General features: G+C 50.1%; 1 protein-coding gene across 2 annotated transcripts; it reads right to left on the bottom strand.

The window, feature by feature from the left end:
* Positions 1-13,918: 13,918 nt before the first annotated feature.
* On the bottom strand, positions 13,919-15,516 carry LOC135396786 (uncharacterized). 2 transcript variants are annotated; one of them, XM_064627955.1, is made up of 2 exons: positions 15,389-15,516; positions 13,919-15,265 (listed from the first exon to the last, which is right to left on the bottom strand). In XM_064627955.1, the coding sequence occupies exons 1-2, from the start codon at positions 15,467-15,469 to the stop codon at positions 14,114-14,116; spliced, it is 1,233 nt and encodes a 410-aa protein (XP_064484025.1). In that variant the 5' UTR covers positions 15,470-15,516; the 3' UTR covers positions 13,919-14,113. The 2 variants fall into 2 exon arrangements, with proteins under 2 accessions (XP_064484025.1, XP_064484033.1); XM_064627963.1 differs by having other exon boundaries at positions 15,413-15,509.
* Positions 15,517-16,028: the final 512 nt, after the last annotated feature.

Raw genomic sequence — 16,028 nt, forward strand, 5'->3', positions numbered from 1 at the left:
CCTCACCGTAGTTACGGTGTCTAAGGCACCGGTTGGTATGGATAATGCGCACATTGTTTCAGTGCTGGGCCAGTACGGCACAATTGAAGGACATCGTCCGCGAGACATACGACCATTCGGAACTCAATTTCATAGAGACTGGTAACCGCCGTGTGGTTATGGAGATGAAGTGTCCGGTGCCAAACTTCATCCGCGTTAGGGGTCGGCGACTTATATTTCGCTATACCCAGGCATGCGTAGAACTTGCTTTAGGTGTGGGCAGTCAGGCCATTTTAAAAAGTCCTGCTCGGTGTGCTCTAGGTGTGGGGAGGTAGGTCATATGCTACCTGTGAGACACCCTGCCGTAGGTGTGGGGGAGACCATGCTGCTAAGTCGTGCTCGGTGAAAACCTGGGCGTCCCGTGTGGTGGGCATTCCAAATGCCTCAAAAACCGGTGGCGCTGGGACTGCACCAGCAGAGAATGCGCCTTTCTGCGGATGTATAATGTCGGAGGTCGCGGATTCTGTGGCATTGAAGCCTGCAGCTGTTGCCGCTCCTAACACAGTGGATGGGGTGGAGGCAGGGATGTCCTCCGTAGTTTCTGTGCCGCTTCCGAGCGACTCAAGTGAGGATGAGTGTGACCATGATAACTGTGATGCAGTAGGTGGCGAGAAAGTGCCTCCGGGAGCAGTGCCGTGTATGCCAAAGGGAGTCTGGCCATTAGGACCTCAGAATTCCTTTAGGTAACCTTAAAAGAACCACAGCCGGGTCTGAGGTCCTGAGGTAGAGCCTCAGGATTTCTTGAGGTAACCTCACAAGAACCACCGGCAGTTCTGAGGTAACCTCAGACAACCTCAAGATATCCTGAGGTAACCTCAGGATTCTGGGGTAACCTCAAGACGTTTTTCCAATAGGGGAGCGTTGTTATCCTACCTTTCAGCATAGTGCGCCTCTAGTGTAAAGGAGCCTAGGAGGTAGGAGCTACAGGTAGCTCTCCTGCTTGATCACGATACAACAGCTGTCTCAGTTTGTTGTGCTGCTGTAGTTTGTTGTAGTTTGCTGCTGCCATGTCTTCGTGCCACCTGTAATTACGCCACCCAATGAATACCTTTTTTTTTTTCAAACAACAGCTGTCCTCCTTGATGACAATACACACGCATTGTGATAGCTTGATGACAATACATCTTTGTCTAATTCATTTCATTGCGTCGCTGGCGGCCTGTCGTGCCCCTTTGATGTAACATGATCGCCATCAACCCTCTACTCGAGAGAGACTGTGCTCGCTTTCTGTTGCATTGGCATTGCCCAATGGATGCCCTCCACATGTTTTTGCGTTCGCGGACGACCTCTTTGTGATTCTTTCTCGCGAGTGCTCCCTAGGGCCTGTTTTGAAGGCATTCTTAGATCACGGAGCTGTTTCAGGGGCAAGACTGAATAGATCAAAGAGTGCAGCACTGTTTTTGAACCTCCAGCCTTCCTGCGGTGCCCCTTTGCGTGTTTCCAGTGAGACCAGACGTCAAAATTCTTGGCGTGACTTTTGATTTTCAGTGGCATATCTAGTGGCATATCTCTAAATTGGCCACGTGTGTTTAATGGTTGCAGAGCTGTCCTGCGGCAGCTTAAGTTCGTTGATTTTCCCTCACGTTTCGCGTCCACCTGCTAGTGGCCTGGTATGTACTACTGTCGCTTGTGGTTCCTAGGCGTCGTTGCTACGCCGCCACCACTAATCCGTACTGCCACCACCAGGCACGCGTTCCGTTTTCTCTGGGGCGGTTCGGTGGAGTGGGTCGCGAGTTCCCGCTTGCACCGTATCCGTGACCAGGGCGGCTTAGCCTTGCTCGACAAGTGACTTGCACTTCAGTCGCCCGGTTATTTCGAGGCATTGCACACTCCCGAACACCCAGCGTGCCCATTAATGCAGTACTCTCCGGGATGCGCCACCAGGTGGTTCGTTGAGAGCCCTAGGTTTCGGCCTAGGTCCGAAGTTCTGCCTCATCAATATAGTGACTCTGTTGATGTTGTAAGACGTTTACGACTCCAGCTTCCTGACGCTGACATGCAGTTATGGGCCGTCAGAGATTTTTATACAGCTATCAGGGCGTCGCAGTCCGGTCCCGCAGTCCCTTCGGTGTCGACGAAGCTGTCTTGACGTCGAATCACTGCGGGCTGGCTAGATGCCCGCCGCGCAAGTCTTCAGTGGAAGCTTGCCCACGGTGTTCTTGCCGTCTTCATATTTCTCGTTCTGACGATTGCACGTCTCGCGGGATGTGTTTAACGGCCGAGCACTGTTTTAAGCGTTGTCACGTTCCTCTTTTGCTGTGGCGCAGGTTAATGCAAGTATTTCAGCTCTCGACTGTCTCCTGGGCCGCCGTGCGGTTCCTAGAACCATTGCCGGTTCCGGGCACCCAGCGTAAACAATTGGCCTCGGAGATAAACTTTCAAATTTCGATCCGTCGTTGCAGGCTGGCTTTCGGTGGCCCAGTCTGAGTCGCAGCTATATTTCAGGCCGTCAGGGCACGTCTTCGTAGCCACATCGCTCGTGAAGAAGCACTGTATAGGGCCTTCCTGAATGCTCTCGCCGCTGGCTGACGTCTAGTCGACTTTTCCGTCACGCTCAGGGTGAGTGGCAAGTCATGTTCTAGCCAGCTTGCTAGAACTGTGCTGTCCCGCAGCGACTCCCTCGTGTTTGGATTGCTGGCATGGTATGGGCAGTACGAAAAGCAAACCCTCCTGGAGAGTGTTGCTATCTAGCTTGTGGGATTGTGACGTGCAGTTAGTGTCAGTGCCAAGGGGACTACCTCCATAGGTAGTTCGCCTGCTTGATGACAATACACACACTGTCGAATTACACATTTTTTAAATGTGACGTAGGCGAGCATTCGCTTGTCCCATCCTACAGTTGGCAGTACGATTACAAAATGGTGGGTCACGTCCCTTCTGGTTGTAAATTTTTTATGCACCAGCTCGATGTGCTGAACGGGCCGAGTTCTTTCATAGTCTTGACTGTTTCCCCAGTAAACCAAATATGTCCCAAGGATATCCTGGGGAAGAACTGAATTTGACATTTGGATATCCCAGGGATGTTCGTGAATGTCCCGTTTACGTCCGTGCGACGTCCCTGGGAACAGACTTTCTTCCTCATTTTGCAGTGCGGGGGACGTCCTATGAACGTCTCCGTTGGATATCTGGATGTGAATGGGACGTTTATCGTTCTTCCTGGGTAATTCTAGCCTAATAGTTTCTTAGGTCTCCCTTCAACTCCGCGTAAGCGGTGGAGGGAGACGAAAGTGAGCTGGTCGTGTGTTGTGTGTCGTGTTTTTGCCTAGCGTTCTTTTGATGCTCTCCCACTGACTCCACTGACTATCGACTCCTATTCAGCGTCGTTCATCATCTCATCATCAGGACGCATCTCATCCTGTCCATTGTGCCTTTTGGGGTAGTGGGCCGCACCTCAGGTGGCGAATTTCTCTAATTCATCGTCATTAATTTATCTGTTGTTGTTGTTCCTTGCGATGGTGCACGCTTTGCTTATTCCGGAACACAAGAACGCAGACCTGTCATTCACTTGGATGCGAGATTTTGCAAACAAACACCAGCGAGCAGACGACACACAGAGGCGGAGAGAGAGAGAAAGGTAATGAGATTCCCATTTTTAAACAGGGCGACAAGTCGCCTCCCTTAAATTACCGTCCGATCTCCTTAACAAGCATATGCTGTAAAATTCTTGAACATGTCATCTATCTCCTCTCATCTTGAAACTATTTTTTTCTTCAAACACCAGCACGGTTTCCGCAAGGGTCTATCGTGTGAAACACAGCTGTCTTTGTTCAGCTCGGACGTACATTCTAATATGGACCGGGGTAATCAAACAGACGCCATCCTCCTAGATTTTAAGAAAGCGTTGGACTCTGTTTCACACTGTGGCCTTATCCATAAACTGTCATTACTTAATCTTCACTCGGATGTTGTCCAGTGGATCCAGTGCTATCTTTCCGATCGAACACAGGCCACACTTGTAAACAACTCCCTTTCTTCCTTTGTCCCTGTTTCTTCTGGTGTTCCGCAAGGCTCTGTTCTTGGACCCCTTATGTTTGTTATCTTCACTAACAATCTTCCAGATTCTCTAACATGATCTGTCAGACTCTTTGCAGATGACTGTGTTGTTTACAGAACCATCCACACTCATTCCGACCATCTGGCCCTTCAGCAAGACCTTGACTCCAGTACTTGCATGGTGTTCATCATGGCTTCTTCCCCTGAACTCTACAAAGTGCCACCACCTTCCTTTTTCTCGCTCTAAAAAACCCTTAACGTTCCAATACCACATTGGACACACTCCAGTTCCCTCTTCTTCCTGTTACAAATAACTAACCTCTCCTGGGCTGACCACATACCCAATGAAAAGCAACTTAGGCAATTTGAGGCCTTGTTTGTATCTGTCCCTTCTATGTTGTTCCAGCCTCAGAACATCAGTTTCTCTCTTGCACCATACACAATATCGTGAATAATGCTAACCGCACGCTCGGTTATCTTCGACGCAATCTAAAACAGGCACCGACCGATGTGCGATTACTTGCTTACAAAACATTAGTGAGACCCAAACTAGAATATGCCTCGACCATATCTGGGACCCCCACCAAACTGGTCTTATATCAATCTCCTTGAATCTGTCCAAAACCGTGCAGCTCGTTTTATTCTCTCTGACTACTCCTATCCTTCAAGCATTACATCTCTTAAGTCGTCAATTCATTTGCCTCCGCTCTCCCTTCGTATTTTGTATTCTTATTTTCCCCATACTATTGATGCTTGGAATGACCTTCCCCAGTCTCTCGTCTCAGTCTCTGACGCTGCTATATTTCGTAGCAGGTTGTTTATACACTTTGGTTTTTGATCTGGTTGTTGTGTTTGGTTTTTTGCCGCCACTACCGCAAGTTCTTGCTTTTATGCAGTGATGGCCAGTAGTTAACCACATGTAATTAAACTGCCTGATTGTAGTTAAAAAGTAGTTATCAACTACTTGCAGTAATGTAGTGGCAACTACTAGTTAAACTACTATTTCGAGTAGTTAACTACAATAGCTAGGTTACTGCAGGCGCCAACTACTTCCGCCTTTGCCGCAAGCTTTACGGCACGATTGTGCTTCCGACTTTTACCTTGAGCTACTTGTTTGATGAGAACGGAGGTGCAGAGCAATTGTGCCGTGCATGTGCACTAAAAACCTTCACTTGTATCACTGAACATGAACCGGCAATCCAGAAGATGTGGGTTGGAGTCCTACAGCTAGCTAACCTTTTCAGTGACTTTCATCTTTCTCATCTTTCATCTTGTATCACTGCTTGTGGCTCATATTTAGGTGTCCAAGATCACTATAGTATGGGATTGGTGTTGATGGACAACGTTAAGTAGTTAGAGATGTAGTTAAGATACATTGCAGTAGTTAAAGAAGTAGTTTTAACTACCTCCCCTGAAAAGTAGTTCAACTACTAGTTAAACTACTCCATCGCGAAGTACCTAGTAATTCTAGTTAAACTACCGTAGAAGTAGTTAGTGGCCATCACAGCTTTTATGTACATTTAGCATGTTCTTATATGTTTATGTGTGAGTTTGTTCCCCCCCTCATGTAACGCCCCCCGAGGGCACTTGAGGTACGATCATAAATAAATAAATAAATAAATAAATAAATGGAATTGCAGGTGCCCGTCAGAATCGCGGCCTGCTCCATCTGAGAAGAACTGGAAAAAGAAGCCTGAAAACACGCCATCTATAGTTGGTTCTCCAAATCTCCAGATGGCGTTCTGACACTGGACACCGGCAAAAGCACATGCTGACAAATGTACGTCATTTACGGTTATCGGTTTTTGTAGCTGTTGGCCCGATAATCAATCAGAAGTGTAGCTGTCGCGGACATTGTCCGCGAGACATACGACCATCCGGAACTCAATTTCATAGAGATGATTATAGAGATGATTATGGAAATCAAGTCCCCGGTGCCAAACTTCATCCGCGTTAGGGGTAAGCGACTTATGTTTCGCTATCCAGGCATGCGGAGAACTTGTTTTAGGTGTGGGCAGTCAGGACATTTTAAAAAGTCCTGCTCGGTGCCTGTGTGCTCCAGGTGTGGGGAGGTAGGTCATGCTACCTGTGAGAAACCCTGCCGTAGGTGTGGGGGAGACCATGCTGCTAAGTCATGCTCGGTGAAAACCTGGGCGTCCCGTGTGGTGGGCATTCCAAATGCCTCGGAGACCGGTGGCGCTGGGTCTGCACCAGCAGAGAGTGCGCCTTCTGCGGATGTAGTATCGGAGGTCGCGGGTTCTGTGGCATTGGAGCCTGCAACTGTTGTCGCTCCTAACACAGTGGATGGGGTGGAGGCAGGGATGTCCTCCGTAGTTTCCGTGCCGCTTCCGAGCGACTCAAGTGAGGATGAGTGTGACCATGACAACTGTGATGCAGTCGTCATAGTAGGGGGCGAGAAGGTGCCTCGGGGAGAGCCTGCTGTAGATGATGGTCGCTGGTTCCCGAGCGACGTATCTCTTTCGAGTGACGACGAAGCGTGGGGTAAAAATGATGGTGACATTGACATGGAGGCTGAGGCGTCAGCTGTTGTCTCAGAGGAAGCAACATTCGTGTAATGGTAGTTTTTGTGAGGGCATTATTTCAAATTATGGCACTTTCTGTGGCTACGCTGAATTGTAGGGGTTTTTCTCGCTGTACTAAGCAACTTTCAGTATTACAGTGGGCTTCTAGTCATTCCATTGATATCCTTTTGCTGCAGGAAACTCATTTTCTTTCAGCAAGGGCTGTCAGGAATTTAGAGGCAAACCATCATGTTAGGGTGTTTTTTAGTCATGGCTCACCTCGTCGGTCAGGAGTTGGCATTATAATTTTTCCATCTTGTCGCGGCGTGGTAAAGTGGTTTGATCGCGATTTGGATGGTCGCGTTATTTCGGTTGAGTTGGACCTAGCGGGCACAGTTCTCAGAATTGTGAACTTGTACGCTCCGGTGCGCCGGGGTGACCGTTCGGAATTTTTTAGGGGACTCGATTATTTCCTGGTGGGTAACCCAAACCTTGTGATTGCGGGGGACTTTAATTGCACTATTGACGGTCATGGGAGTGGAAGCAGGCCTGTAAACCAGGGCCTGTTGCAATTAGTTGGCGGCCTAGGACTCATAGATGCATTTTCGCACATAAATCCTGGAGTTTACCAGTACACGTGGTGCAATGCTCAGGGTGCACATAGCCGACTTGACCGTTTGTACGTTTCTCCTTGTTTGGGTAGCCATGTTTTGAAATGCGATGTGCTTCCCTCTGGAGATCTTTCTGACCATGAGGGTGTGCGTCTCTCGCTCACTGGGTTGCGAGGTTCTCGCCCCGGATCCGGCTGTTGGAGGCTTTGTCCCGAGCTACTGCGAGACACAGAAATTCGTAACGACGTCAAAGCGTTCCTTGTTGATCGCTGCGCTGACACTTTAGTCTCACCGGAATGGTGGGAAGAGACCAAACTAGGAGCCGCGAGACTTTTTCGTCAATGGAGAGCTAGGCGTGCAAGGGAGAGCCGGGAGGAATTTGTGCACCTCCGGCAAGTGCTGTCTATTTTGTGCCATCCTGGGTCGCGAGGCCCAGGCAATGATCAAGCCATACAGGACGTGCTAGGGAGGCTAGCCTCTCTGAGGTTACGTTTCTGGGACCAGTTTGCGGCAGCACAGACTGTCGAGCGCTGGTCGCGAGAAGCATATTGCTCTCGCCTTTTACTTGGCCGTTACCTCCGTCGGCCTCCCAGTGTCATCGAGCAACTTGTTGCAACCGACGGTTCGGTTCAGGAGCACCCTGATGGAGTTCGATCACTGCTGCGTGATCATTTTATGGCGCTTTTTGACTCCGTGCAGCCTGCCGACGTCGAGGGTCGAGCGTTTTTGCCGGACGCACGACGTATCGAGCTCAGTGCAGCTCCGTTCTCTGTGGACGAATATACTGCTGCCGTCAAAGCTCTTCACACAGGAAAGTCTCCCGGTTCCGATGGCCTCCCAGCTGAATTCTATAAATGCTTCTGGTCCACTCTTCGGAGGCCTTTGACAGTTCTGTTGAATCAGTGCTTGGCACGACGTCTCCTCTGTCCGTCCATGCGTGAGAGCATTGTCACCGTGTTGTGCAAGGATGCTTCCAAAAAACGAGACCCAAATGCCTATCGCCCTGTTTCACTGCTTAACAGTGACTACAAAATTTTATCAAAAGCGATTTTGCAACGCATCTCTCCAGTTCTTGGTACAGTCATTCCTCCATTCCAGGCCTGTGCTGTCCCTGAGCGGTCCATCACGCTTCATACGCAGGCTTTAAGAGACGCCTTGTACTGGGCACATAGTCGGCGGCGACCTTGTGTTTTAGTGTCGTTTGACCAAAGGAAGGCCTTTGATCGTGTGCTTCTCGGATACATGTACCGTGTGTTGGAGGCGAATGGGTTTGATCGCGAGATCATATCGTGGTTCCGAGCACTGTATGCTGGTGCGTCAGCTTCCATTGGTGTCAATGGGGGTACCTCTGCTAACTTCCCCATAAAGGTGGGTGTCCGCCAGGGCTGCCCCCTGTCACCGGCACTGTATGCCCTAGTGTTTGGCTCGCTTTTAGAGTCCCTCGCCTCCTCGGTTGCATCCCGGATGCTTGCCCTTCCGGGCACATCTGCATTACCGCTTTTTGCGTATGCGGACGACCTGTCTCTCATCCTGACCGACGAGGAAGCTATCGGGAATGTTCTCCAGGTAATTGAAAGATACGGTAGGGTTTCTAATGCACAGATCAATAGAGATAAAAGCGCACTACTTTTCGTCAACCTCATCCCGTCGTGCTCCGCACCCTTTGGTATTCCTGTGAAGAATGCCGTGCGCGTTCTTGGGTATGATTTCCTGCCTTCAGGAATATCTCCCAGCACCTGGGCACGTGTCCATATGCGTAGTATTCCTGTGCTCCGGGACTTGAAAGAGCTCGTACTCCCCATTACCTGCAGAGCGCGCCTTGCTGCGTCTTGGTTTCTGAGTAAATATTGGTATTTAGCCAATATCTCCATCCCTCCGCGGACTACTCTTCAGGCCGCTACACGTGCGGCGTTTCAGTTTGTCTGGGGCGGTTCAGTAGAATGGGTATCAAGAGGTCGTATGTATCGGCCTCGCGTAGATGGCGGCCTTTTGGTGCCCGATTTCAAAGTGAAGTGCCTTGCCTTAGGTCTGCGCGCGATCTTTCAGGGTCTCCTGGAGCAGCGGCATCCTGCTCAGGGTCTACTAACTTTTCTGTTAGGACCCGACATTCGTTTTTTTTCTGAGCTGACACACACTCGCCCACGCCCAGAGTGCGTGGCTCCCCACCTGAAGGCATACGTTGTGGCAATGCGCAGCCTGCGAGCTTCTTTCCCTGATGATGACATAACATCATGGCCCGTGCGGCGCCTTTACATGGCACTTCTTGCGCTTAATCGGCCACCCCCGAACTCGACGCCTATTCAGCGCCACATAGCGTGGCGTACGACCACTGCTGGCTGGTTGGACGCCCGTCGGGCCAGTCTTCAGTGGCGCTTAGCGCATGACGTCTTGCCGCTGCGTGAGCGTTTTTCCCGTTTTGGTGTAACGTCACCCGGCTGTCCCTTCTGCGAGTACAGGGAGTCAGCAGAACATGCTTTCAGTTTATGTTTGTTGCCGGGTGCCCTGTGGCATCGTGTAGCAGGCCTCTATAGCCTGACGGATGTTGAGTGGAGCACAGTTCGTGGTCTGTACCCCCTCCCTGTCTCGCAGCGGGATAGGCGGCATTTTGTGCTCTTGGTGGTCGAAATCAACTACCAAGTGTGGATTTCACGCTGTCGACGAGTGCACGCGCAGGAGAGCCGCACTGTGCAGGAGGTGATTCGGCTAGTTAACGCCGGTATTCGCAAAGTTCTTTGCAGGGAGCGTGCGGTGCTTGGAGCAGTTGAGTTTCACCGTCGCTGGATGACCTCTGACATCCTCTTCAGGGTGGACAATGGCAAGTTCCATGTTAACCTATGAGGTGTCCACATCCTCGTGTTGTTCTCCCACTTGCAGCTTTCCAGTGTCATGGACTGTTGCATGGCGAAACGGACACGTATAGCAATCTCTGACCAGCCTTAGTCGCTGGGCGAGAGTTGGTATTCAGAATGTTGTTCGAGTCTATTTGAGATGCTGCAGGAAGCCTGCCCCTGTGGCCGGCCTTCCATTTGATGCCAATACACGCCGGGGCAACATCGCTTGCGGTGTTGTTTCCGGGAAGATTTTTTCTAAAGAAGCTGTTTGTTATGTTATAGTTATATGGGAGCCAGTCCTTGTGACTGGCTTCTGAGGGATCTTTGGCATTGGCAGTTCCGTGGGACTACCTGCCTAGCATTAGTTGAGCCTGCTCTTCGTTTTTAAGGCGAGAGCAGTACCATTTTTGAAATTGATGTGGCCAAGCTTTCGCTTGTCGCATCCTACAGTTGGCAATACGACTGGCCTTCCGCCAGAAACATCATACGGGGTCAAGGCATTCTTCAGCTGTGGCTCGCCTCAGCGGGCTGGCACTGGCATTTTAATATTTCCGTCTTTTCAGGGCTCCATCCGGTGGTTTAAAGGTACTGTAAAGCAGTAGACAAGCATGATATGCCGGTGATGTGACTAGAGACTTTGTTGCTTCTAAATACCATATGCGGAACCATACGACCGACAACGCGCTATAAATATTTTTAATTTGCCATGACAGATGCGGCGTAGTGGAGCGGGGCGACGCCTGGTGTCAAACAACCCCCTGTACAGCGGGCAACACCGAAAATTGGTATTACACACTATGACATCGGAACTTCGTTATTTTAGTAACCATATTATTAGTTTTCCTGTTTACCTATGCATTCTGAAACACCTGTTAACAGTTTAACCTGTTAACCCCTGTTTTTGCGAAGTAACCCAGTGCTGGCCGCTGTTCGATGGGGGCTCTCCCTACTTCTCTGCTGCGCCTGCGCGCTCCTTTTGTTCGCGGCCTCTTTCGAACGAACAAACTCTCTCTGTGAACCTCTGTGAACAAAGAAGTCTCGACGCTGTCTGGCTTCTTGAACGTCTGACACATTTTTTTTCAACGCCTCAGCATTTCATTTCAGTTCGCTTATCCGTTTATCCTCAGATGTGGATCGTTGTGTGGATTGCAGGGGCGGATTTATGGTGGATTGTTATGTCGGGCCCAGTGTTATACGCATGCAATGTGGTTGCCGCCGTATGTGTCAGAAGTACGGATTCATTTCGAATACCTAGTACAGTGTTGCCCGTAATCTTTAATCGTAACCGTCGATTGGAATGAAACTTGTACAGTTTTTGTCCTGGTGGCTTGGACTATCGAATAGCCACACTAAATGACACTTGATCGGTGCTGCTTTACAGTACCTTTAACATCGATATGGATGGGAGGGTGGTATCTTTGGAGCTTCAGCTTGACGGCAAATCATTTCGTATTGTGAATGTTTATGCGCCTGTACGTCGTAGTGAGCGATCGGACTTCTTCCGTCGATTGGGCACTTTTCTTTTTTGCAACCAAAATTGATACTTGCTGGTGATGTTAATTGCACGATCGACCGCCAACACGGTAGGCAGGCCTGCAGAGAACTGGAGCGCCTTGTGAGCGCCATTGGCTTACAGACGCCTGGTCTCACGTTCATGGCGACAGATACGAATACACTTGGGTCAACTCCCGTGGTCATCACAGTAGGCTGGATCGCTTCTATGTGTCTCCGGGGATGCTAAATTCTGTCTCTGGGTGCAACACGAAACCGGCCGGGGACCTCACTGATCATCATGGAGTCGTTTTATCTCTGTCTGGTCTGAAGAATCTTCGCACCGCTCGCTGCCTTTGGCGATTAAACGCGTCTTTGCTAGAAGACCAAGAAATTAAAGAAGATATGCAACATTGGCTGTCGGAACAATGTTCCGTACCCGATTTTGGGCCCGATCACTGGGAGGCTTGGAAGCTGGGAGCCGTTGATCCCTTTCGATGTTGGGGTAGACGGCGCGCGCGTGAACACCGGGAGTGTAGAGACGCACTCAGGCAGGTCTTAGCTATTCTACACCACTCTGGCTCTCGCAGCCATGACACTGCATCTGATATAGCGGATGTGCAGAGGCGCCTGATGGCCATGAGAATGCGCTCCTGGCGCAATTTCGCAGCGCAGCGAAACGTCGAACGCTGGTATCGGGAAGCATATACTGCTCCAGCTTACTCCTCCGGCGCAATGTGGCAGGAAACTCGGCCTCGGATATCGCCGTTGTCCGGTCAGCTGACGGCTCACTTCTCACAAAACCTGATGACATTCGAGCTGCAATGCGTGAGCATTGCACGGCCCTTTATCAAGAGTCATCATCCTACGAGCCGGTGGTTAGCCCAGAGTGCCCACTCCCGGTGAAACAAATGCAGTTCGCAGACTCGGGGCCGCTCACGCAAAATGAACTTTTTGCCGCTGTTTCGTCAATACCGAACGGGAAGTGCCCCGGCATCGATGGCTTTCCAGTCGAGTTCTACGAACGATTCTGGAGGGTAATTGACGGTGACCGTGGGGTTTCAGTACATTTTGTCCAAACACATGATCCAGTTCTTAGAAACAAATAGCATTATATGTAATAATCAACATGGCTTTCGTCGATCGCGTTCAGCGGTTGGTCAGTTGATTAGCATTGTCCATGACCTCGCGTCGACCGTTAACAAGAATTACCGACCCCAGTGTCGGTACTCTGAGGGCGTTTATGTTTATTCGCTCGGAGCAGAGCCCGAGCTGAGCGGAAGTGCGTCACCGAACCGGAAAGCGATCGGTCGGGTGTAAAGCGAGGAGAAAATTAAATTTCATACGCGACCGAGCGACAACGGCTTTACGCTTGCGCAGTATCTATTGCTGTGTCGTCTGCTTCCGTTGGTGTTCGTCGTAGGGCACCGTTTATGTCTTAGTGGCTTGAAGGTTTCACTTCTGTCAGTTTTTCTGATTTTGTGTTCCTTCTTTTTTCTTTTTGTACATCATTTCATGTTTCATTCCATGTTGCACGTAGTGTGTGGAAGACGACGACGACCGATTTGCTTGTCGTTCACGCGGGGCCACTCGCGCGTTCGTCCATCACGACGCTGGCTGCAAACTCTGCATCAAAGCCTGTGTTTCATAAAGTTTCTCGACATCTGTCAGAGAGTTTTGCATTTTCAAGCACTAATTCCACAACTGGTTCGTGTGGTACGGCGGTCTAGATTGTCTGGATGAAAGCCATCTCAAAATTTCGAAATAGCCGCCATCTTCTAGCTCAGGAATTGTGGGAAGGATCTGCGAGCTCACCCTCCAAGCTCCGAGCGAAGCGAGCTGCCTCGGAGGTGACTCTCGAGCGAATATCCAAACACAAAGCGGGCGGATCTGAGCCAATTCTCATACGCTCTCGAGACAGATCTGTGACGACATATCCGCTCCGAGCGCCTCCGGGCGATTAAACATAAACGCCCTGAAGCGAAGCTTATTTAGTGACTCTAGGGTAGGCTACTACTGGCTACACAAGAACTATTGCTCTCCGCTCTGTCCGGTAGCTGAGCCAATGATCATTTCGAAGTTTCCAAAGCACAGCTATAAGGCAGCACAGCCAAAAACACAGGCGGCTGATGTGACGACACCGGATACAGTTGAGCAACGCGCTGCCTGGCCGGATCGGGACCGCACAAAAAGGTGCTGCTGGCAGATTCCCTGCGCTAAGAAAACGCCACGCGAGATAATTGCTACGTTTTCACAAAGCGCACACAAGTGTTAAGAACCTGAGGAAGAAATCTGCCAGGAAATGACCATGCGAATTCGCCATTGGTTTTATGCTACAAACTATATGCACGCATCGAGCTACTGTGATGCGCGGTCGAGGTGCGTTCAAGTACCTCACTGGTGATGTGCCTATAGTGCTCGACGAAAGCGATGCCGAAAACGCTGCTTTATTTCCCCGATATGTGACACAAGTGCAAAGTGAAACACACCAATGCTCCTGAGAGCTATCCGTCGCAACAGAGATAACAGAAACCATCAAAGACATATTGTAGCAACCGTCCGATACAATCTTCCACACAAAACCCCTCTGCAAGTTATTGCCCAGCATGCGTTTGATGGTTGCTACTCAGTGCACGTGAGGGAATCGTTCAAAAGGCTCCCCAGATGAGAGATCTACTCCTTCATCCACTGGACGCTGCTTCTCCCATAAGGTATTGACAATGCCTTCTAATCGCTCATGTTTCGGCGCTGTAGCAAGCACGCGAGGATCTTGCTTGTCCGCAACGTTGAGATGCAGCTTAGAGGATTGGTGGAGTGCTTGGAAAGAACCTCCCAGTGCTTCTAGACCAAGAGGAACCTTGCTGGTTGATGTTGTCTGGAACCGGTCAGGTTTTGACGGAACAGGAGATGCTGCAGCATCCCTTGTGCTGCTACGATTCCTGTCCACGGAATGCGCCAGCCTCTTCTGGTGATCTCTGATGTACTCCTGAAGAGACATGCGCTTTGAAGGTGCTTTAGAGCTAATCCGCTTGTTGAGTGCTTCGCGTGACCGTAATGCATTTTTACGCGCGATGTAGCCGTGCAGAAAGGCTGTCAAGATTGCAGCACCAGTCCTGCTCAAGGAGGCAGGCTTCTTTGCTTGACCTGGGTTCTGCTTTACTGTCAACTGGACCTGGTTTTGACTGACGGACACCCGGCCCCCAAGAGAAGTTACAGAAATACTGTGCGAGAGCACGCTCACTTGGGAAGTTCGACTCTTTTTCTTCCCGTCCATGGATTTCTGTCCGGTGCCGTTAGCTGCACGAGGAACAATGTCGGATTTGCACCGTGCCGTGTCGCAGTGCACAACCTTGGTTAATCCAGCAAACGCTATCCGTGAGGTCGATGAACCCGGCCCGGGTGTAGTGCCATCTGGATGCCGACGTCGCCTAAGAATGCTCGGCAGTGCTTTCGCATTGTGTGTACTCGAACACTTTGTACGCTCCCTGAGATTAACTGCTCCAGAGCGACGTTCCTCAGTCATAACGTGCGAATCGGTCCGTCTTCGCACCTTACGACACGATCTAGCACTTTGTGTGTCAAGAAAGAGCTTCTTACTTCCTGAACGAGGTAAGTCAGATTCGGCAACACGCTTCACCCCACCACCAGTGTGGCCAGCATGGGCTGCAGTGCAGTCTTGCAAGACGTCGCTGTCCATGCGGAGCAGTCCGTGTCTGTCCATGAATTTAAGAATCCAACCGTAGGAAACTTGAAAGTCCGCAGGAAGGCTGAAGCGGCTCTGCAGGAAACGTGCGCGTCTATTAACATCCAACCTGACAACCTTGCAACCTCGTCTCTGTCTTTGTGCCACGTACTCCAAGAGGTAACGTTCGAAGACTTCTACAGACAGCGTCTCACATACCATACAACTCTGAACGCGAGGTACCTTGGCTGCTGTCCGCTTCAGCATTTTCAAACGCTCCGAGCGTCGAACGGGAGGCATACCGACGGGTGCTGAGACGTAGACACTATGGAATGATCGTTTGGAATGGAACTTCGTTTTCTTCCTTTCGAGTATGCACCACAGTATGACATTCTTTTTCCTTCTTTCCTTCTATGAAAAATAGCTGCTAGGAAGGAAATTGAAATCTTCTCCCTAGTAGAAATTTGGGCTGGAATACCAAGTGAATTCATTTGGGAAACAAAATGGTCTTAAGTGGACCATTTCAAAGTGAAGTGTTTCCACTTGACTGGCAAATGGCTTCCAACTTGTTCCAACCGTGCTCCAGTTGGCCAGCAAATGGAAATCGGTAATGGCGCCCGGACCTCCCTGCCTGAGTTGAGATGGAATCACCCACGTAGTCAACAAGTCAACATAGATGTTTCTTCGGACTCCTTTAGCCGCTGTGAACGGATCTTGTACAGGGTGTTCAAAATTAAGCTTTCACGAGCGCTACGCAAACACAGCGATGATAGGAAACCGGATAACTTTACGCTACTTGTGTAAGAAACAGGTGCTGCTAATTATATAGCACCTGTTTCTTACTCAAGGAACAGAAAAA

Source organism: Ornithodoros turicata, chromosome 1 (assembly GCF_037126465.1).
Source record: "Ornithodoros turicata isolate Travis chromosome 1, ASM3712646v1, whole genome shotgun sequence".
Classification (NCBI taxonomy): domain Eukaryota; kingdom Metazoa; phylum Arthropoda; class Arachnida; order Ixodida; family Argasidae; genus Ornithodoros; species Ornithodoros turicata.

Bases quoted from the DNA above. Each gene is read 5' to 3' on its own strand.
- LOC135396786 (XM_064627955.1), bottom strand. From the start codon at position 15,469: ATGCCTCCCGTTCGACGCTCGGAGCGTTTGAAAATGCTGAAGCGGACA. The intron at 15,266-15,388 runs GTATGTGAGACG...CGTTTCCTGCAG, and splicing joins CTCGCGTTCAGAGTTGTATG to AGCCGCTTCAGCCTTCCTGC.